This window comes from Odontesthes bonariensis, chromosome 9 (assembly GCF_027942865.1).
Source record: "Odontesthes bonariensis isolate fOdoBon6 chromosome 9, fOdoBon6.hap1, whole genome shotgun sequence".
Lineage (NCBI taxonomy): Eukaryota > Metazoa > Chordata > Actinopteri > Atheriniformes > Atherinopsidae > Odontesthes > Odontesthes bonariensis.
This window is the reverse complement of record NC_134514.1, coordinates 6466714-6489558: the sequence shown is the minus strand read 5'-3', so window position 1 is coordinate 6489558 and position 22845 is coordinate 6466714. Positions and strand designations below refer to the sequence as shown.

Genomic DNA, 22845 nt, shown 5'->3' with positions numbered 1-22845 from the left:
GGTGGTATGGATGCCAATGAACAAACCTTTAACAGCCACCAGGGGGAGGTGGAAGTGTGGCCTGTTGGTAAGACTGGGGTGTCAATGCCTTCAGATAAAAATCTTGTGTGACAAGATTCTTTTAAACCGAGGGAGAAAAACAACACCTATAATCTGTAAAATGCCCATATTCAGACATAAAGTCACTAGATTGAACAGTGAGCCGCCATAAATCAGGTCAATCAATTAGATTGATCATTTCTTCCATCTTTAAACAAGGTTTTTAAAGTAACACATGTTGTTTATAAGCCTTGTTTGAGTCCATGAAGAAACCTAAAATTAATGACACAGCAAAGTTTGTCTTTTTAAACACTGCTACTTGTGTTTAAGACAGTTTTACAGATCTTTCTCTGCAGGGGTTTTTTGCTCTGCACCCCCTTACACCGTAATAATTACACATTATGTTCCACAATATATGGAAAAACAGACACAGTAATAAAGACCAGCTTTATTTTGTCATCTTACAATAGCTAGATACATTAAAGGCTTTCAAAAAAGAAGTATACAGCTGATCAATCTGCCAGCTGAAAATAATTTCAGATCAATAAAATTCTGTAAGGCAGACACGGCATCAAACGCATTTCAGCAAAAATTAGTTTTCCCCTTTTATGTTGCAGTGCAGAACTGTTACTAAAAAAGGATTTAAAACGTGCATCTGTTGTTCTATCTCTCTAGGACAAACAGTCAAATATAACTAAGCCAACAACTACTGCTGCAGCTCTTAAATTTCTCTTTTGTAAAATATGAACATGTTGTAAACTAAGGTCGGACTCATAAATTCCCAAAAGAGTAAATTTATGGACAAAACTTAAGCACACTCAAAATTAGAAATATTTTCCTTTAAACTGTCTCTGTAAATGGTTGAGATGAAGAAAATCATCAAGTGAAGTATTTCAGCTTTAACCATAAACAGGTGTGAAATAAAACATCTCCAATTATCTTATGAAGCATTTGACCTTTTTCTTTGTAAGAAACCTTTTGCTGAGGGTAAAGTTGCATGCACTTTTTGTTATGCTACTACATGTTTCCCAGTGGACATGTTACATTCACAACAGATAAACAAATAATATCAAACTGTCTTTCACTAATGTTAGACCTGTCTCTTTTCTCCAGCTTATCTAACTGTCAGTTTCTCATAGAGATGAATAGTTAGTTCTGTTATAACCACCATTTAAGTCATAGGTAACCTGAGGTATGGAGCAGTCTGTGAAGAAGTTTGGGAAAGCCAAAGTGCACAGTGCATTGTCATCCATGGGCCCGGAAGCATCCTCAGATTGACAGTAGACGGGAGGCTGATTTGGGCCTGTACGCAGGTTCTCTCCTTGTTTCTTAGAGGGTCCTGAGCAGCTAGTCCAGGGTTCAGAGTAAAGGAGACCACCAACTAAGTGGTGAGCATCATAGGAAGCAGGATCTGGTCCTCCAAACTCTGGCTGTACCCGCAGAGACATGCCTTGATAAAGGTCTTGGTCGCTGATCATGTTGCTGTAATCAGGTCCCAGGAGCTCAAAGAACTCTGCAGCCTCGGGGTTGCCTCGTTCCAAGTCCTTCAGTGTCATCCCAGATGTGGAGCTGACTTTTGAGCAGTTGGCAGGCTCTGTGAAAAAAGATGGCGGCAGATTGCGATGTCTCAGGGGCGGCTTCTTTCCTTTCTCCCCCCTAATATCCTTCACAGGGCTGAAGAGAGCTGCCAGGCTCTTGCTCTGTAAGTTGGCCTGAACTCCGTCCCGCTTAGGTAGAGTTTTGCTCTGCAAAGGACTCGGCTGAGTCACGGGGGAACCCTGTCTTTTAACAGGGGTTTCTGCAACATTTCCTGGTGTTATAATGCCAGAGCACCGTTTAATCTGCTTCTGTAGATACTTCCGGTGGTTAACTTTCCTTTTGGATTTCACTGGCTTGTCCAGAGCCAGCTTGATATTGCTAGAGGCTGAGTCTATGAAGCTCAGCAAGTCCCTTGTGGTCTCTTTGAAGTCCTCATCATTTTCTGCCTCACCCAGGAGACTCCCATCCAGACTTTTCTCCACATCATACTCCATCACAGAGCCAGGGAAGCAGAAACTCATGAACTGAGGGTTCATGATTGCAGTCTGAACAGCCATTACTCTGTTGAGCCCAGAGGCAACACCTGTGGCATCCACTGTGATCCCTGAAACAAAAATGTCTTCAGAGCATGACTTGTTTTCCTCTGATAATCTCTTGGTCCTGATGCTGCTCCCAAAGTTGCTGTAAACATTCCAGAGTAGAAGTGACGAGCTCTGGGGAAAGCAAGAAGATCTTTCAGGGGGCTGGACTAATGATGTCAGAACATCAAAGAGGAGGGGCAAAGGGACCGCAAGACTTAACTCTTTGCTTGTGCCCGACCACCTGCATCTAAGAGGGATTTGTCTGAAATTCCCTGCTGAGCTGAAAACAAAAAGCTCTGTCAGTATTCTCCTCTTCTGGTTTAACTGTTTGTGTGTGCTCTGAACCATAAATGCTTTGATGAAATGGGAGGATATTACTGTAACAGTGAGAAGAAAAGCCTTTAAGGTCCTGGTGGATGGAATATTATGCAAAGCAGAGCTGTAAAAAACAACCCTCAATAAAAAAAAAGCTGAAAACAAAATACAATTATCAGTCTATGATTATCAAACCATATTTAAACCAAAGCATAGATGTTATCCTTTTTTCAGCTTTCAAAGCCTTCTAGGCTAGTATACAACCGTTCCTTCTACTTTTGTTTTTCTTGTCTGTCTTGCCAAATGAAGGTTAATTTGTCATTTAATTGCTTTTTATTTACTTTCTGAAAACTCCACAATCAAATCCCAGCTTTACAGTTGTGAGGAAGACTTCTTTTCTGTGGGAAAATCTTTGTGCCTAAACAGATGCCAGTATTTGGGGGAATCTTCCCAACTGCTTGCTTGTGTCTTAATCTGCTCATGGCAAAAGTTGATTCCTAGTGCATTCCCAGGCCAGTGGGAATTTCTGCCCTGGCCTGACAACTATTATGGGCTGCCTTTGACATAAAGCCCTACAGGGTCTAAATAGCCTCTATTCTTCGAGCAGCACTGAAAGGGAGCTTTGTGCCAGAGATTCATTAAATTGCACCTCACAGCCCCTTCGTAAAATGGGTCTCAATAATGAACAGTCGATTTAACTAGAAAAGCTGCCGGAGCTGTTAAATTAAAGGGGAATAAAGTGCAGTTCAGGCTCAGTGTGCCAGAAGAAATGTTGACCTTAAGAAATCCTGGGTATGAAACGTCTGTTGTAAACAATAACGTATTTACAGGAAGTTTTTTGATCAGCAGTGAATTCAAAGGAGGATGTGTCCAAAAGCCACACAATTAAGCTGCCAGAGCTTGTGTGAATATAAGAGGAATTTAAGCTGCATTTCAGGAACATTCTGCGTGCGCATGGTCTAACTGCACAAGTAAAAATGTGTAACTCACTGTTAAATTTTCCTTGTTGATTCTAAAATAATTCTCCCGTTTTTATCCACTTGATTTATTCTCATAATTTTCTTTTTTTTTGAAGACGATGCAACTAAAATGAGTCAAAAAACAATAAATGAAGAGACTTTAAATTACAAAAGCCCATGCTGAAGTGAAGCAGTGACTCGTTTAAGTCTGATTCTGAGATATAAAAATGTCTTAAGAAAGTGGAAAATCATTTTCTTAATGTTAATTACTGGGAAGAAAAGAGTTGATGAAACTGATAGCATTAAACGATCTATGGGTCAGTTCAAGACTGGGGACTGATAAGGACTTCCAAATTCCTCAGTTAGTCATTAAAAATCTTGTGATGCCTAAGAAAACATGCAAGTGACAAAACTGTTCAGTTGAACTAATGTCACTTCCATATATTTGTGATAACAGAGACTTAATTACAAATTCAGGATTTAAAACTTTAAAAAGATTTGAATTTACATCTAAAGCTTTATGAGCTCAATATATTATATATAATATATCATACTGTTAAAAGAGGAAAACGGCCACAGCCATTTAACAGCATCTCCCAGATTCGGTGGGGGACTACTGAGCTTTCTTTACTGCAGCACAACTTGGCAAAGTGACATCATCACAGTCAAGGCAGCCATATCCCCCTTTTTTCTAGTCAGGGGGTCTTGGCTTTTGTGCTGGTAGGTCATTCAAATCACAGAGCCTGACGCACAGATCCCGGAAACAAGTTTCTATTGTTGCATTAAAGCTGAGAGGGCGAGAGGGGATGGGCTGTTGCACACCAACTCAAAAGGCAGAAACTGAGGAGCACAGCTGAGGAGGTTTAGACTTGTTTCTACTCTAAAAATGTTTGTGTTAGATTCCAGTTTAAGGCGTCTGTTTGTTTCTGTGCCAACCAAACCATGGGTTGCATTTGCAGAAATGTGAGCAATAAAGGGAAATAAATGGGAGTATGACCTGTCATTCCATGTACCTTTCTCAGTTGTCCCATATTGTCGGATTACTGTTTTTAGCACCACACTTTGTGCAAGAGAGTTTACTTATTCAACAGCACCCAACCCCAAAGGAGTGAGACGGGGGTGCTCAGCACAACATGATGTGACACGCACAGGCTTAATCTCTTCCTAATAGTGTGTGGTCCCTGTCTGAGCAGGGACATACTCAAGAGGTTGAGGTTGAGTGAATAACATTAACGCCTCTGATTGATGACGACTGTCAGGAACCTAAAGAAGGCCAGCAAAATGAATGACCTCTCAAAGTCCTGAGAACCGTTTAAGAAGGGAATTTAGTGGCAGGGACTCCGTCCTCCTCCATGTTTAGCTCTGTTTCTCTTTACTGAAGAGTCTGAAATTCAGTCGAGCCTGTGACAAAATGTTAAAAAGCCTGGCTTTGTTTCCTCATAGAAATAAGCTCACATACCAGAGCGGGGACATGTTTCCCATCCGCGACACAAGGTCAAGTCATGTCAGGATCTTTGGAGTTAAAAGAGGAAGAAAGAATAAAAAGGAATGTGGAGTGTAAAAAGGAGTGGTCAGAATAGTTCAAAGAAAAATGACAAAACTAGAAAACATGTTTTCATTACCGTTCAATAGGTAGTTTTTTCCAATCTTAGCATTTTCATGACATAGGAGTCTTTTATCTTGACATTAGGGAGGGGAAAAAGTGACTTCACTGGGAAATACAAAAGGCCTCTTGGTCCCTGCCGGTTGCTGCATCCTCTCACCACCTCGCTCTTAACCTTCCATCAACCCTCCTCAACCTCTTAAACACCACAGGAGTTGTATTAATAATATTACTTGCAGGGGGCAACAACCAGAATCTACGGGCTGCCTTGGTGCCACAATTTAAAGCTTTAGTGGCAGCCAGTGAATTAATGCATGCCAAGGGGAATCCCACAGGTTGGTCCACGGGGGTAAGGTCAGCAATAACCTCCTACCACTCACTTTATTGGCCTCCTCCGATTGGGATTTTATTAAATCTCAAGCACATGCAATTGCTCTTGCTGGGTGAAAATAGAATTTAAAGGCCTAATTTTATCTGAAATATGACAAAGGTTCTCCTTAACAGAACAGTAGTTCATCCACAGATAATCAAAACACAATACAAAGCACTATATGTCTGGAGGTTTTATATCAGTTCCACAGTGAGACATATTTCTTGAGAATGAGAGCATATATGAGGATGTAGTGCAAGATGAATACAAATCTTCAAAAAGCAGCAAGGAGTTTTACTCCCGTGAACAACAAAGATTAACATTCAACTCATAGAAGCATAAGAACTCTTTATTTTTGGTGCCAAATGTTTCTCCTGAGACCCAAATATGCTCAAAACATGCAAAAAAAATTACAAAAACTCAAGGAGTCAAACCAATAACAATGGAGCAAACGACTGAATATTGCTCAGACTGAACAGAAGAAAAGGTTAGCTTAGAGGTAGACAGGGCTTCATGGTTTTGGGGAAATTTTCCATGATAGAAAAAAATTAATTGATCCAATTTTTTCATGGAGACAGAATAAACAAACAGTTCGACATCATTGTTATCAATAGTTTTAATATGAGAGAGTAACACTTTTTGTCTCCAAGCCCTTGGAAGTGCATAACTTAGCCTGAAGAAATGGAGTGTGCCTAAAAAGGTAAAATAAAGTCTTTTGGTATTCTTGCATCAAATATGGCAACCCGGACGAGACAAATTGATTAAAAAAAAGGGACAAACTTTGGTGTATCAACAGAGAGAGCACCACATGAGTTCTTTTCAATTTAAAGATAACACTTGGACTTCATAAACATCCTATTCGGACAGAATTTGGCTGTTTTTGGAGAAAGTCGATGCAGTTCTGGTTCTGCTTTCAGCTTGCTTGATCCACTCCCGAAAATACTTCACCTCTAATGCCCGAGCGGCACGGACCGAGGGTGGATCGAGATCATTGCTGTAGCGGAGGTCCAAGTGATGGGCTCCTTCAGGAATCATAATGGAGACCAGGGAATCTGTTATGTTGTACGTCACTCCTCCAGCTGACCATGGATCGAGTCCTCCGTTGCTGAAATTCAACAACAGAGACACGCACACTCAGATTCGGACACAGTGGATACAACCCCCTTTCCAAACTGTTGGAAAATGCTGTTGTTCTTAGAATAACATCTATAATTCAATGCCAAAAAATGCTCTTAAAAGAGTTGATGCAGTGGCTTGTATCTTAAAAATATCGACGCCACCTGTAATAATTCTGAAAATGAAAATGTTCACCCGATCTTGTTTGATGCCGGATTTTAATTGCTCAACAGTTTGGGACCTGCTTTGTCATACTTTTCCTTTCTTTATTAGCCAAATGTTTTTACTGGACAGAGAAGTCAGTTCATCACCATGGCTATATCACATATAGAAATGCTGTTGTGCAAAGTGTGGTTTGGCAGTGTCTTGCTGAAATAAGCAAGGTCTCGACTGAGAAAGACTTAATCAAAGGATCTAAACCCCCTTATATGTAATTAAGCATTGAAGGGAACATATAATCTTTGTTTGTGAGAATATATCTGGGTGTCTGCAGTCACTACCACCTCAAAAACCAGGGAGAAAACCCACAATCCAGGCATTTTGTTTCAGACCCACTATAACTGAAAATGTCAATCTCAGTGAGCCCTTCAGGTCTGCACAGGAAACTTAGTCCATATTCCAAGCCTTCTCCCTTCAGCTCTCCACCTAACTTTAATTTCAGATGTTGCAGCATCCGGAGAGTGGAAAAGAAGTGGAAAGTTGTAACTGTTTTGAACTTGATTTTTGCTTTTAACATCAAATCTCACCATTAGTTACACAGTTCACTTAAATGAAGAAATAAATTAGAGAATCATGCTCTACCAGTTCTTTGTTTTGTGTTATGTCCCAACAAGGAAATGTGACTTATAATTGTTGCTCTGGAAATGCTGATTTCCCATTTGTCATTAAATGCACCATCAGTACAGCACTGATAGCAGCCTCCTCAAAAACAAACTTTAGGGAACTATTGCCCATATAAGAAAAAGCTCTGAATGCTAGCTGCTTAAACCTAATAAACAAAATACAGAGGGATGGCGTGACAGTGAAGTCAAAGGTTTAGGAAGCAAATATGTGATAGGACACGATCTCATCTCAATGGTGTTATAAACCGGACAGAAGTTGATCAGCAGCCTACCAGTTGTCCATGGTCAAACTGAAGATGAGGGAAATGGAAGTATTTGATAATAAAATGGGCAGTTGAGTATGTTTCAGTTGGGTGTGTGTGGTCTGAGCTCTCAGGCTGCATCCTGTATATTCTCTCACACTTTAATAACATACTCCCAAGGTTTATCGAGTACTTCGGATCTCAAAAGACGAAAACCCTGAGGAATACAGGGACATGGGCAGCGGAGTAGTGCGTCACTCCATGCCTCTAAAATAATCTGCTTGAATAGAGGTCAAAACTAATAGAAGAAAAAAGCTCTACTGTACCGTTTCTCTGTGTTATTTTTGACCAAAGCATGTCACAGACATTTAATTAGGACTTCAGGAAATTGTGTCAGCTTGTTAAAAAAGGACATAATACGTCTCCTTTAGTGGTGTCTCCACTGATTTCCTAAGCCATCTGCACCAATACATCCAAATATAATCAAGGAGGGTAAGTTTGGAACTGCGTGTTTTGAAAAGTGGGCTAAACCACTGAATAGTTTTCTATTCAGCCTCAGGGCCAGAGAAGGCTCCATTTCTTCTTGTTTATGCTTTCTGCTTTCTTTGCATGGTCCTAGAGGTCTAAACTCTCATTTACTGACGCAGTGACGAACAATGATTTCTCAGAAGGTCTCCTGAGCTCTATGCAGCTATGTCCACCATCTGTTTTTAAAGCGGTGCTGCTCAAGGGCCCAAGGAACACAAATGTTTCAGACTGGCTTTGGTTCTTGTTCCCCGTGTACAGCGTTTCACGCATTGCAGAACCTTCATTGCTGCCACTGGCCCAGCTTTTTGGATCAAAAATTGAAAGAAAAGCATCAACAATTGAAAGAAAATCTTACATTTCTCAGTTGCAACTTTTGACATTTAGGTTTGTTCCTATCAATTTGTTTTACCATGTCCTTCCCTCCAAACCTCCTCAGAAAACCTCTTCCACCAGTATGTTCCACAACTCATGTTTTTGTGTCAAGGCTTTGAAAAAATATAGATACATACAAAATAAAACACAAGCACAGGCTGTATTAAGTCAAACGTTTGCCAATTCAGTGCATCTATTCCACTTTTTTTTTTGGTTTTGTCTTCACAACATCAAATTGTTAATTGCCAGACTTTCTTTTTTTTTTTTTACAGCTTAGCAGAAGTTATGGCTGCATTCAGCTAATGAGAGCAAGTTTTTATTATGAGCTACAGTCATTTCGATCTCCAGTGGCTATTCTTGGGAGAACGTGTAATTTGCCTGCAATAAAAGCTCATTAAAATCTGCAGTGAAACTGTCCTCCCTTAGGAAGACAAACTCAGAAAAATACAAATAACTTTTCTGCCCACAAGCCATCATTACCTGAGGATGATGTTGCTATGAGAGGCGATTTCCTTTCCCCCGTAAACAGTGCCGGCCCAATCGGCTCGTGGCCTGACACCAAACATGCCGTAACACCAGTCAGAGAAGGCCTGGAGGTTCCACTCCTCAGGTTCAAACATGTCCTGCACACCATCTGTGCACATGGGCATCACCATCTCTGTGCAGGCCTAGGAATGAGAGATTGAGCACATATTTACCCCTGACTGGAAAAGCTGCCCGCTGACACCTCTATGCATCAATTAGTTCAGCATAACAAGACTGATCTCTGAGCAGGTTTATGCACCTGGTATGTCCATCCAAGTTCTCCAAGGCTGCTCGTTGCTGTCTGAGATGTGTTGAGACAGGGAGAGCTTCCGGTGTAGTTATAGTAGACCTTTGCTGCTTGAGAGACACCGTGCAGCAGCTGGTAGTCAGACACAGAGGAGTCGAAACCGAGATACTTGCACACCACCTTGGAAATATTTTTTAAAAGCAAAGCAAAACAACAATTAGGGTTTGACAACAGCAAGATTTAAGCTGGCTATTACACATATCAAAAGCTTCCTACAAGAGCGGAATTTGAATATTCAATTCCCTTAGATCAAAGTTGTTTACAAGACTAAAGACTGCTTTCTTGTAGCCCATAAAGTGTTTTTCCACAAAAAAATGTGGTGGCACCTGATTTGCATAAGAAATTCCTTGGAATGAACTTGGATTTATTGCTCTATTCTTGGCACTAGAGAAAAAAAACAACATCCATTTATTTAAATGCACCAATCTGAATGATTTAAAATTTAAAGGTTCAGCTCTCATTACTCCTGTTTTGTTTGACCACGGTTGATTTCTCTGAATTAATAGCATGAATGATAAATATTTGCATTTGAGCTCTTGTTTAATTTCACTGAGTGTTGTTATGGTTGCAGAGGCAGAGCTGGCCATGGCTGTTGTTCTGCAGTCTTTGTGAAGCAGTGAAACTGGGCTCTCTTGTTTGGAGGTTGGAGGGGAGCTGCACCAGTGTGGAGTTTGTTACTAAGGCTTTTGTTTATGGGCTGGGGAGGAGTTGGTGGTCGATGGATGAGGAGGGCCACAGACATGTCCAACCAAAGATTTATACTGTGAAAGAAAAAAAACTGCAATAGCTCCAAAGCATCTTCTCCTTACTTTTCAAATAGGATTAGGCTTATACATTCATCTCTGCCAACAGATTTCCCTCCTCTAAGCCCTCAATACTCCGTTCTCACACTCACTCAGATAATCACATTAGCTTTGTCATTAAAAAAGCTCCTCTTTGCACCCACTGCCTAAACCGCTTAAACAACCCATAGGGGTCGCATACATTAAAGGCAAGGAGCCAAAAAAAACTCAAAGTGACAATTTAGTGTTTATTTCACATGATGAAACATGATGCTCTTGGATCTATTCATTAGCTTGATAATAAATAACAAAAATGTATCCCACCAGTGGAAGAATTAGATTCTTGTGAGGGCTCCTGAGACACTGAACAGAAAGTCCAGGGCGAAAAGCAGAGCTTGGTATAAACGCGTGACGTCCCAAGGTGACTGACGAATACACTGCACCAAGTCAATCAGCCTATGCAAACAGCTCCTGTGCTGCCACCCGCTCATTTACACAAAAGAAAAGGACATTTTTTTAAATGCTGATGAGAGGAAAAGCTTTGTGAAAAAATGCAACGAAGAAACAAAAAACATTTTCTGCATCATCCGTCTCATACGGCTGGTGTTATTGTGGTTAGAAATGCTTTCTCAGATCAAGTGTCTAGTTAACTTTGTTAGATTCCCATTCAAACAAGTGTGTTGAGCTTTTGTTCGATGGTTCTCATGAGACGTGCTGGGCAAATGCCCTCTTTCTGTGGTGCCATGGGAGCATCCTCACAGGAACACCTCAGAGATCTGATGGAGTGTGCACATGAAAGAACGTTTTGGTACGAGGGAAGGGAGGAATGGTGGCATACTTGTTCCTGCTTTTCCAAAGAATACTTTAAATCTAAAAGAAACTAGATCCTTATGAATATTGATGAAGTTCGTTGACAGCTGTTGTAAACAAACGCTAGGACGACCATAACAAACACTTGTAACACAATTCGCTTAATCACACATTCAAGGACAGGTTGTCAGATCAAATTAGCCGCTCAACCAAGGATGAACAAAACTCTTTGTTGCAGAGTGAAGACATAAAAAAAAAAAGGTAAAAACGATTAAACACAGCTGCTTTTCAACTGGAGGAACCTCTGCCAGAAACTAGGATTTTTGAAGGGTCCTTTTCTCAACCTGCGATCACATGAACTAGGAGCTAAATAAAAGTTTAGGGGGGATATTTTATGCCCAACTGGCGGCCTGTCCAGGGTGTACCCTGCCTCTCGCCCATTGACTGCTGGGATAGGCTCCAGCCCGCCCGCGACCCGATCGACGGATTCAGCGGTATAGATAATGGATGGATGGATTTTATGCCCAAAAACAGCCCTGGAAAGGAGATAGTACTTTTGAGATGACCAGAGTCCTGTTTGTCTTACAGCACTGAGCGTTTCTGATCGGTTGAGTATTCACAGCATTTTTTTTCCACTTTTCTGTCTCAGTTTTCTCATGTTTAATCTCCACCATTGCCAGTGAAATCTGTTAACGTTAAGTTTGCCACAGGAATAGTTGATAACTGTTAAAGTCAACATTAAAAGCTCCGACACTCCTGCCTGCAACCATCAGATGGGCAGAGCTGGCACGCACCATGAGCTGCAGCGGTTGAATATCAAAGTGAATGAGAGGTGGGTGAAAGCTCTAATTGGGACAAGAAAGCAGTGAATCTGAACGCTAAAATGTTCATTTCAGATTATTTTACAGCGGTGAAGTTCCTATGCACAAATAAAAACACCCACAACCTTGTATAAATGTATAAAATAAACAGCTTTTTACCGAACACAGCTGAAGATCACTTTCTGGACCAGGCCTGATACTTTAGCAACGAACAACTTCCCATGGATTTAACATGCCTAAATTACAATGTACCTTAGAACTCAATGGAAATATAAAAGACCCACATCTAAAATATTATTTTATCTCCCTAAATACAGCCCTGGGGCATCTAAGTTGGTGGTTCTGTTCTGTTAAATATGATTTGAATCCCAGTGGCTGTTCGTACCTGGATGGGCCAGGGTGGCAGTGGCTGGAGAAAATTGGCTTCGTACGGGTAGTCCACCATGGCCAGATTTACCCACGTTTCTTGAAGCCAGCTCTTGAAGAAGATGGCATCGATCTTGGTTTTTAGAGGGGCACATAAATTGAACTCTTCAGAGAGCCACTGTAGACCAGACGCTGTCAAAAGAGAGCAGACAAATGGTTGAAAGTCGGTTAAATATTCATTCTTCTTTAACGTGACTCACATTTAGAGCTTGTAACCTTATTTCTCATGACCTCAGGAGACTTTAGCAGACTGAGCAACACATTAGCAGCCAACATTAACACAATGTAAAAACAGTCATTCATAAATGTAACATTCTGAGCCGCTGTGACGAACTAAATTCAGGCAGTTTATCCCAAACTGGGATTAAGATTACAAAGAAAAGACAAACTGTACGGCTGCATGTGATATAAATGAATCATATTTCATAAATATAAAGAATTTTCACTGCAGCTTGTGTGTGCCCTGACTCCATTATATGGAGAAGGAAGAATATGAAACTACAGAGATTAGCGAGCCAAAGCAGATGAAATGGATCTAAGACGTGTTGATAGCACTTCTTCATAAAGCACCAGTTTACTAAAAGATTTATAAGCTGGAACTTACATTTTATTTTAAGCCCTAAAGAATTCAAACTAAAACCAGGCTGTTAAAATGCACGTTAAACCAACTGAAATCGTAAAGTACTGAAGCTTTGAAAGAAGTTAATACGCGAAGATAATACATAGGGACACTGAATCCCTCCTCCATGTATACTCTCAACTAGCTGCTCTGCACATGCTCCAAACCTCCATCTCACTGCATAAACAGTAAAGCACATCTGCATATTAATACAGCTGAATTCCCACTAAAGCTGCTCTCATATTTTTCAGTTTCTTTTGTCAGACGGCATCTGACACGTCAGAAATTGTGACGGAAAAAGCCCATTAAGACTATGCGTAAACTCGTGGTTGCCGAAAGCATTTCACGACTGTCAAATTGCTCTGATATAATTGTGAGTTTATAACCGAAAAATCACCAATTCGAGTAACTCAAAGATGTCTGTGCAGTGCTTCCATATACGATGATCTCCCAGAGAAAATGTTGGAGGCGGCTGAATATCTTGAGTGTTTCTCTGGTTAAATGGCCTACTTGACCTTTAACTGTAGCTCAGCTCAACGGTGCATTAAACTGTGCTGAGATATTAATTCTAATTATTATTCAACTTTTTGCTGTCAGGCTATGAACTAACCTGCTCTATTATGATACTTTGTCTTTTTGACTACATGCTAAATCCTTTAATTTTGCACTTTATTTATCAATCTATTTTACTTTTATGTAAAATCAATTTGTTTCTGTTAAAGACAGATATCAACCACTGATGCAGCGTAAGCAAAATTTCACATTAACAACGACTTAAAATCAGATACAACAAAATGCAAACAAAGATGACACAAATACCATTCAAATGAAGATATTCACCACCACTGAGGACTTGATAAGAAGTGTCGTTGTGCTCTGCTGTTAAGGTGCAATCTTTCCGTGCATTTATGAGCGTTAAAGTTAAGTTAAAGTAAAACCAGTGACTGTTGGTGAGCTTTCTCATAGATCATAATCTCTTTAATCCTCCTCTTCCCGATGATCTGTTTAAATTCATTTCTACGATTAGATTAAGATCAGATTTATTGTCATGCATACATGCATACACACGGAATTACTCCACTTTTAACCCATCCAGGCTGGAACCTGTTGAGCACACACGTGCACATGCACCGGGTCACACACTCATGCAGACAGATGCCGTACACTGGAGCGGTGGGCAGCCAATCACAGCGCCCGGGGAAGCATGGGGGTACGGTGTCATCTTGTTCACATTAACAAATTGGCTTAACGTATTCATTCAAAATTCCAGGCCATGCCAATGAACTTTAGTTATGCTGATTAAGGATTTTTAGTATTTAACCTAAAATACGCTCTTTTTATGTAGTACATACAATTTCTATAAAGCATCTGGAAATAATTAAACTAAACTAATCAAGCTATTAATTATAGCTTATTAATCCCTTGAAAAAGGCTCTTTATTAAAGAATGGCATCATTTTTATTGGTGTGAAGTGAAAAACATAATAGTACTAATAGTGCTAGAAAAAAAAGATTCCCATTGGTTTAGTGTAAGACAGACTGTTCCCATCCAAATAGTAAAACATAGTTCTTGAAGTGTAGCAGAAAAGATTAAAGAGACCATTATAAAAGCATCACTTACCAGTGGAAGAGACATTATTAATAGCCTTCCATGACCTTCGGATGTTCCCATCACAGTTCGAGCCACTTCTGGCAAAGTCTTGTGTTACTGTTTTGTAGAAGTCTCCACATGGCACCATACCAGGGAACTGCCATATCGGAGCAGAGGACGCTAGAGCTCTAAAATACAAGACGAAGCAGAACTCTTTCTATTCTTCCCAGACAATGAAGACAAAACTTCTCATTCCCTCATTATTCCAAACACCTCAGTAAGTTTGGTAGAAAGGCTTCAGTGTGTGTGATCTGACTTCTGAGTATTTAATCACATCTTTGATCATATTTTTACAGCTTTTAAGAGGTAAAGACTTGCAAAGAGAGCTTGTTTGTATTTGGGTATGATGCACGAATATCTTACCCAACAACTACATTGGGGTATTTCATCCGGAACCAGGCAGCGAGCATCCCTCCATAGGAACCTCCGACAGCGATGACAGGGCTGTGCTGGGCTCCAGGTAACGTGCTCTTAAGGTTTTGAATTAGTACGGCAAAATCTGCAAGGGCCTGCCCTGAGGTCAAGTAGTTCAGCTGTTTGATGTCCTGCAAGTAAAGAGTGTAAAGTCTTCCCAAATTGTCTCCAAAAGCATTTTTTTTTTTTTAAACATACATATTCTCTGATAGTGGATCATTTATTCAGACTGACAATTATTTTAACAGCTTTAGCTTTAGCTGCCACATACTGGGATTTCAGATAAAGTGTCCTAAAATATATTTTATTAATACAATAAATAACTTTAAAGCATGCATGGAAGCGCCAAAAAGTAATACAAATTTAGATTAGAATATAATTAGATGTACACCTGTGACTATCCATCTTTACTTACGCTGTAGGTGTCTTGTCCAAATGGCAACGATTCTCCATAGTAACGATGCTCTGCAAAGACCAGCATGGCACCCAACTCCTCCGCTATTTCCCACATGAAGCCCTGAACAGAAATCAATATTAGGTGTTGCATTAGACTGAGGATTATGCACAATGTAAACATGCAGCACAATAGCCGGATATTTACAGTGTTGTTGCAGAACCAAGAGATGTCGCCTTCATTTCCAGTGTAGAATAAAATAGGTCCATCAGGCTGCTGCCAGTGTTTGTCAGCAACAAGGTATCTCTGTTTGAAGGTGCCGTCCTCGAGAAATCCAAAATGATCAATCTGTAACCAACAATAGACATATATATATATAATGTTAATTGTGTACACTGATGGAAGCCCGTCTTCATTACTGCTATAGATAAAAAGACTCTGAAAATTAAGATTTAATTTACAGCAGTCCCGCTTTAAAGCACACAAAAACAGCCAGACTGCCATATTTTTGAGTGAAAGCAGCTGAAACACACCTCTACTTTGGCTTCTCTGCTTCACTGCCCTGACACAGAACACAATGAGTGACATTTTCTTTAACACTTCAGTGGACTAGTCTGCCAAATCCTTACAGGATTCTGAACCCCAGGAAAAATGCAGAAAATCCCGATCGGTAGGAAACTCACAGCCCCAGCTGGGCAGCTATTTTATTCAAAAGTAAGGCTCGAGTTTAGCTTGATCTTCCGAGCACGATAATATCTACAAATGTGTTGCACCTCTCTTACAATGGTAAATACAGCTTATAATTGCATGTTTGCTACTACACAAAACTCCCTGATGGTAGGCCAAAGCTGTTTCTTTTCACTGCAGGGTTTGCTAAGCTCAACCAGACTCTACCTGCTACCACACTAGTCTAAGAAGCCGTCTCAGACACCTACGCTGTGATGGCCATTCTTCAAACACATGGTAGTTTTGTGCAGTGCAGTTATAATCAGCTGATCCTCCCCATGTTGCAGAAAAAACTACATACAATGGATAATTAGACAGAGAAATTGGCTTCTATATCCAGAAGTACAAAGTGTTCCCATATTTTTTTGTACTTTTAACTGTGCAACTGTTCCATAAAACAGTTTCTGCATCAAATTCATATCCAAAACCTTGCTGCAGGACCAGGCTTGCTTTTACTGTTAACCTCCATCTTATTCTGATTATTTCCATATTTCAAAGGCACAGACGATATAGATTATCATAAGCACAAAGGGGAAAACATTTTAAATCAACTTTGAACACTTTTGCCAACAGTTCTTTATTTCAGGATCGTGCAATGTATTATTTTGTTAAATCAATAAAAATTTATTTCACTCAAAGAATACCAGCTATCCCATATTGTTAAGAAAATCCTCCCTATGAGGCTCAGAGTTGCTGTTAATAAAAAGGTTTAATCTTGCAGCAAGGAGACAAGTCTGCGCTGCACATCACAAAGCTAACAGTCAGACACAGTCTGAGTGCTAAAATTATGCTTCTGCTATTTATGCTTTCTACACATGTTCATAAAATCTGCTGCCTCCTCTGTTGAATTAACATAGAAGTTTCTACACATTCTACTGGAATCCATCAACACCACTGAAAACCTATTTTTACGCTTATAATAATCAGTTTTTAAATCATTTGTTGAGCCAATCTTTTTTCTGGCTTTGGATAACAATTGTATATTTCATACACTGATACTGGGCAGCTAAAAGAACTACAATAACTTGTGATTGCAATTTAAGGTTATATTAGGGGCTTGTTTTGGCTTGAGGCACATAGTAATCTCCCATTTTAGCACGAAGCAAATAATTCACTAAATTAGGGCTTCATGACCCAAAATATAATCTAAGGATCGGTAGAAAACATTGTTTTTGGAAACTGATTACACTTTTTAAACAAAAATACATAGACACGAATAATAAACATGATATTTTAAGGGATTCCCCAAAGTCTGCAGGAGCTGTTACAAGCATGAAATACGTGGCCCCGTGCCAGGTATGGCGTTGTTAAAAGACAGTCCTGATGTTGGATTCTTGGGTAATTAGCCCCAATTTGTATTAAAAAATGTTGGAGCCAATGTAAGGGAAGCCACATTAGTTCCACTTTAGATGAGCTCTGAAATATCCTTTCATAAAACCTCAGGGATTCTGGGTATCTTCCCCTTTCAAGCATATTTCCAAAGGCAGAGAAAACAAAAACCTCACAGAGAAGACAACCATGTGAGGTTTCTGAGTTGTCCAACCCTTGAAACAGCCCCAACACTTAATACAAAATGTTTCTTTTTTGTTTTTCCCCCATCGCCGCTCTCTTTCCTCCTTGGTGGATACAAAGGAGGCAGCACTTTTATGAGCCAATGACAGCAAAAGGCTTCTGGGGCCTCAATGTGTTCATTCAAGCCTCGACTCCTTCACACTTGGCAGTGCTTTTAAGGGCGAGGAGACTATGAGACAGTTTAAAGGAAAAGTTCAGTAGTCTGGCAGCAGAACATTTCAGTGGCATTGGTCACCCAAAAGTGGAACGTTGAAATTTTGTGAACAAAGCGCTCGAGTGACTTTGTAACCTTTAAAGTCACATCATTTGCTCATATTTTGTGTTATTAGTTATTTTCTAATCAACACCAGGCTTCTCACATGAAACACATCCAACTTTGGAATAAATAATAACCGAGATAAATATTCAAATAAAAACTACAGTTTGATCTAAAAGAGAACACAAACCTGACTTCATATATAAAGATTAAGTGAGAAGTTTTATCCGGTCAGTATGCAAACAAAAAAACTGTGAATCTGGTTTCATAACATGTCCACATCCTGATAAGCAGTGCCACCATGTGGCTTCAGCAGGCAACACGTCAGTAGTTGGTTTCATTTTAAGTTCAGAGCTGCACATCTTCTAAGCCACTATGTTAAGTTTTCCACAAGACAACAGCCTGCATCTGTTTTCCAGTAAATGGAGACATGAAGGAAACCAATGAAGCACAAGCTCCGGTAAACTACCGCAGTTAATTTGAGGATGCTAAAGGACACTTCCATTCATTGTCTGGAGGCAGAATGCAGTGAAGAGGATTTCCTGATGGCAACCCCTGGATCACTTGGTGCTCTCTTCATAGTAATTTGTACTACAAAACATTGAAAAGCCTGCATGATTAATGACTGTTTTGAGATAACAGCAGATTTGCCACCAATAGGGGTTTAATTATTGTACTTGTCAGGAAGAAGCTCACAATTCATTGTTGATGGCAAACAGAAACCTACACGATACGAGAGTGGAGGCGTAAGAAGGCAGGAAACGGTCTTAATCTTCTTGTCAGCTTGGCTGATTAGGCAGGATGCTGTGGGTTGGAACAGGTGTGGAGCATTGTCCTCAAATCCAAACAGTGCTGAGAGCATTAATAAGAGCACGTAAATACTACCGCACTTCATTTCAGTCAGTCAATATGTGCATTCATGTTTTTGAGTGATCAATTCGTTGTTTGCTCAAACATTAGTCAATGTTTCCTGGAGAATAAAGAGACAAAAATGATATTCAATCCAGCAGCACTTTTGCAACTTTTCTGACACAAACGTTCTGTACTTTGCAAATCACTATTCTTTCAATTTGTGGGGAACACTCCCATAAAAACTTAGTTACCTTTTGTTTTACTACCAGTATCACAGGTTAAAAGCACAGTGCAGACTGTGTTGAATTATTCCTGCTTGCTGAGAACTTTCTTCACTTTAATAACAAGCATGACTCTTTGAAAGTGCTGCTTAAAACTGCCAAGCATCTTAGTCAGCAGGAAAGTGGGCTTAACTCATTGCTTTTTTATTGAGCAGGAGGCCGGCAGAACAGCTTTGATGGTCTGGTACCGAATCTGTAAGTCTGTAGAGATTAACTTAAGGGGTGGAACATTATTCTTCCAACAGATTTTGCCTTATTGGGGTTTTTTGTTGATGTGTGGTCCAAAATCTACCAGACATCTGTAACCCTTTGTGCCTTATGGATGGGGGCATTGGCATCCAAGTTAACACTTCTTGCATTTGGATGGAAATATTTCAACACCAAAGGTGATAACTCAGAGCACATTTGTGCAGATCTGCAATGACTATTCTACTAAGGACACAAGTGGGCAGAAACCTTAACAATCATTAACCATACCATACCCAAGAGCTCGAGTTTCCCCCCCCCCCCCAGTCACCTGTATAAATGAAGAAAACCCATGAAAAACAAAGCAACTTGTGAATGAGTGCACATTTATGACTTCTCCTGAGTTTTTTCATAATTAGTATCGTATCTTATTGTAACTAATACAGTTTTAAAACTCGTCTTAAAACCCATTTTTTATTCCCTGGCTTTTAACCCAGCATGAGACTCTGTTTCTGTTATTGTTTTAATATTGTTATTGTTTATTATTGTTTTTACATTGTTCTTATGTTTTATGCCTTATACAGCACTTTGTTTCAGCCACGGCTGTTTTAAAGGGCTTTATAAATAAATAAAGTTGAGTTGAGTTAATAAAGCTAATCACAACAATTAAGTTCACACCAAAATGTCAAAGACATGTGATTCTATGAGTCAGGTACACAAATCCCTTCCCCAAAGCAGAGGTGACCGAGCAGGCCGACAGGACACAGGCTATAAGAGACACGACACAACCACAGAGAGACACAGGCTGGCTACAAAAAGATACTAAAGAAGATAAATGATTAGCTTGATGAAACCAAAATTAACCCATGAAACACAAACTGATCAAAAGGAGACACAAAACTATTAAAGCAAAATCCAAAATAAACAATCCCAGTCATAAAATACCCATAACATAAGACAGAAATGAGACATGAGACCCTCCCAAAGAGACAACGACAACAAGGAAGTAAAAAAAAATCCAAAAGTTGACTAAATGTGACAAAATCAGCAGACGCACAAGAACCAAAACTGACAACAGAAAGAAGCAGAAAAAGGGAAATGCAACGACCACAAAGTGATCCTATCTGCTATTTTTTGCAGTTGTTTTGCGTCCCTTTAAGTCTGGGTGCCTTGCTTCATTCTCAGTACACGAGCTGGGGCCTCATACATGTCTGTGCCCAGAGGCTTTTTGTTTTGACTAAACCCGATGATGTGTCGTGTACCACCATATACAGCTCAACATGCAACCTGAATCTCCATGAAGTAACAATAAAGGGAAAATATAAAGGCTGAATAAGGATCTGTCAAACCCCCATGAGGTAAAGCGTTTCATATTCACTGGGCCCCGGAGACCTCTTTAGGCAGAGGGCCAGGAAGGATGGTTGCAGATCTGCTGGCAGCAACAGAGCCAATTGTGATGGTTTTCCCTTCACTACAGGAAGCCAGATGGAAACACCTATTGTCTCCAGACACAACACATGAACTCCTATAGAATTAAGTACAGTGGGAATTTTAGAAAGAGCAAGTGGTGCAGTTATTTGTATACTTCAAACAATGAAGCAAAGTAAAGCAAGAGCAAATAAATGTGAGTAAACAATGAGTTATATGTTCAGAAAATAATATCATCTTGTACCAAAAGTAGTCCTGTTATATTTTCATGGGGTACACACTCTTATTCTTCCAGTAAAATGTGCCATTGATTTTCTCTCACACAACTAAAATCTGTTTTTATAAGATACAAATCAAACCTTTAATGGGGAAGCGAAAGAGAAAGAATTAACAGGAAACAACCAGTGAAACAACAAACACGTATCAGTCTATATAAAAGGCATGCTAATTAAAAAGATAAATGTAGAACTCACCTTTTGGTCAAAGTAAAAGGTGTTATAGCTGATGGGGGGCTCACTGGAGTAACGTAGCCCTCCCAGCCTTGTGAAAAGTTGCGTTTTGAGGGCGGTCACGTGTAAACATGCAAAACACAATGTTATGATGCAGGTAGCTGCAATTCTGTCCAAAAGCTGCTTCCTAACCACAGCCATCATCCAGCTAGTGTCCACAGCAGCCCTGAACCCGTGGATCTTCAGCGTATGATTAACGCGGTCGCATGATATTAACCGTGCTTGCACTACGAGGAGCCTTGTCCCATAAAGGAGAGGAAGTGAGATCCCCCTGTCAGCAGGTCCAGAGAGGTGGTGCCACCCAGCTCGTGATCTAAACTTAGCACGAGAGCTGGGGAAGTCCAGTGCCGAACAGGAGGCATGAAAAAGTTTTCCCAAAGATTTCACAACTTTAAATGTAGTCGACAAGCAGTCTGCGGTGTATACAGACCGCAGGCGCCTGTTACTGTATATAGTTCGCAATGGTTGATGGGAGAATGAGTTTTATGTGGGCAAGGTGCCGCGATACCGTTCAAAATATCGCTGCCTGAAACTACCTGTGATGTCCACTCCGACGTGTCTTGTTCACGCACCAACAGGGACAGAGTATTACAAGTTGAAGAAATGCCTAAGCCACATTTGATGAAATATTATTTAATGAGTATTCAGACTATTCAGAATGGTACTTTGGAGCCACTGAGGTTCAAACATGAGCGATAACAACTTTTAACGGAAACTTTATTTCTCGCAAACTATAAATATACAGAAACAGATAAAGATCCCAGTCTCTCGTGAAGAACAGTTTATATTTATACGCATTATTCTTGCTATAGTATAGTTTTACAATGAAAATTAGGAAGGAGGTTACTAAACTTGCCAGCAAAATGCTGAGTCGGCTTGGCTAGGCTAAGCTAAGCTAGCTAGGGACCGTCCTTAAGCCACGTGACCATCGCTTCCACTGCTTCTGTTTACTTCCGGTGAAGAGTTCAAAATAAGATTTAATAAAAGGAAATAAGAAGTATTAACAGTCGGATCTCAGGGTTGTCAGATATTAAATATGATCAGAATTACATAATGTGAAAACAAATACAAGTAATTATAGTTAAGTTCAATTAGATTGTGTCAAGGATTTCTTAAATTGCCTATTTTTTATTACATCTTTGAAATGTGGCAGCAAAAACTTGCAAAAATATATATATAATGCACCTGCATACGTTTATGCCAGCATATGTGTTAGGGTAACTTGACAAGTTCTAAAATGACAAAAAATAAAAGTTTTCTGTCTCAGGGTACCCGTTTTACCAACTGTAACATAACTAATCTTTGTTCTGAATTACAGTTTGTCACTTTAGTCATTTTTATTTAGACTTAAACATTTTGAGTGTGTTCTTTTCATTTTTACAAGAGCTTTTGTCGCAGACCTGGATATTGTGCCAATGCAGTTTGTGTCCCGGCACCACGATTAGATTTATTTAATATGCAGAATTCATTTTATTAACATCAAAGTGAATAATTGAAGCAAAAAGATGTATAGATTAAATAACATTTTATGTAATATAATGCAAAACTTTAAAAATGACAAAATTACTGCTTGTTTTTATGAAACAGAATGGGTAATAACCTGAGTATTTCTAGTGCCGGTCCCAAGCCCGGATAAATGGTGAGGGTTGCGTCAGGAAGTGGATCCGGCGTAAAACGTGCTAAATCAATGATGCGAGATCGACCCGCTGTGGCGACCCCTGATAAAAGGGAGAGGCCGAAAGAACAAGAAGAATGGATAATAACAAGACAAATATACAATA

The 22845-nt window shown here is 39.8% G+C and overlaps 2 protein-coding genes across 2 annotated transcripts; both read right to left on the bottom strand.

Annotated features, from left to right (window-relative positions):
- Positions 1-499: 499 nt before the first annotated feature.
- On the bottom strand, positions 500-2265 carry fam181b (family with sequence similarity 181 member B). The gene has a single exon (XM_075474316.1). The coding sequence runs from the start codon at positions 2133-2135 to the stop codon at positions 1173-1175; it is 963 nt and encodes a 320-aa protein (XP_075330431.1). The 5' UTR covers positions 2136-2265; the 3' UTR covers positions 500-1172.
- A 3469-nt stretch (positions 2266-5734) lies between these two features.
- On the bottom strand, positions 5735-21537 carry prcp (prolylcarboxypeptidase (angiotensinase C)). Its single transcript, XM_075472873.1, has 9 exons — positions 21029-21537; positions 15462-15602; positions 15276-15377; positions 14810-14991; positions 14417-14574; positions 12137-12309; positions 9291-9458; positions 8987-9174; positions 5735-6511 (listed from the first exon to the last, which is right to left on the bottom strand). Exons 1-9 carry the CDS (start codon positions 21206-21208, stop codon positions 6262-6264), a joined length of 1542 nt encoding a protein of 513 aa, XP_075328988.1. The 5' UTR covers positions 21209-21537; the 3' UTR covers positions 5735-6261.
- Positions 21538-22845: the final 1308 nt, after the last annotated feature.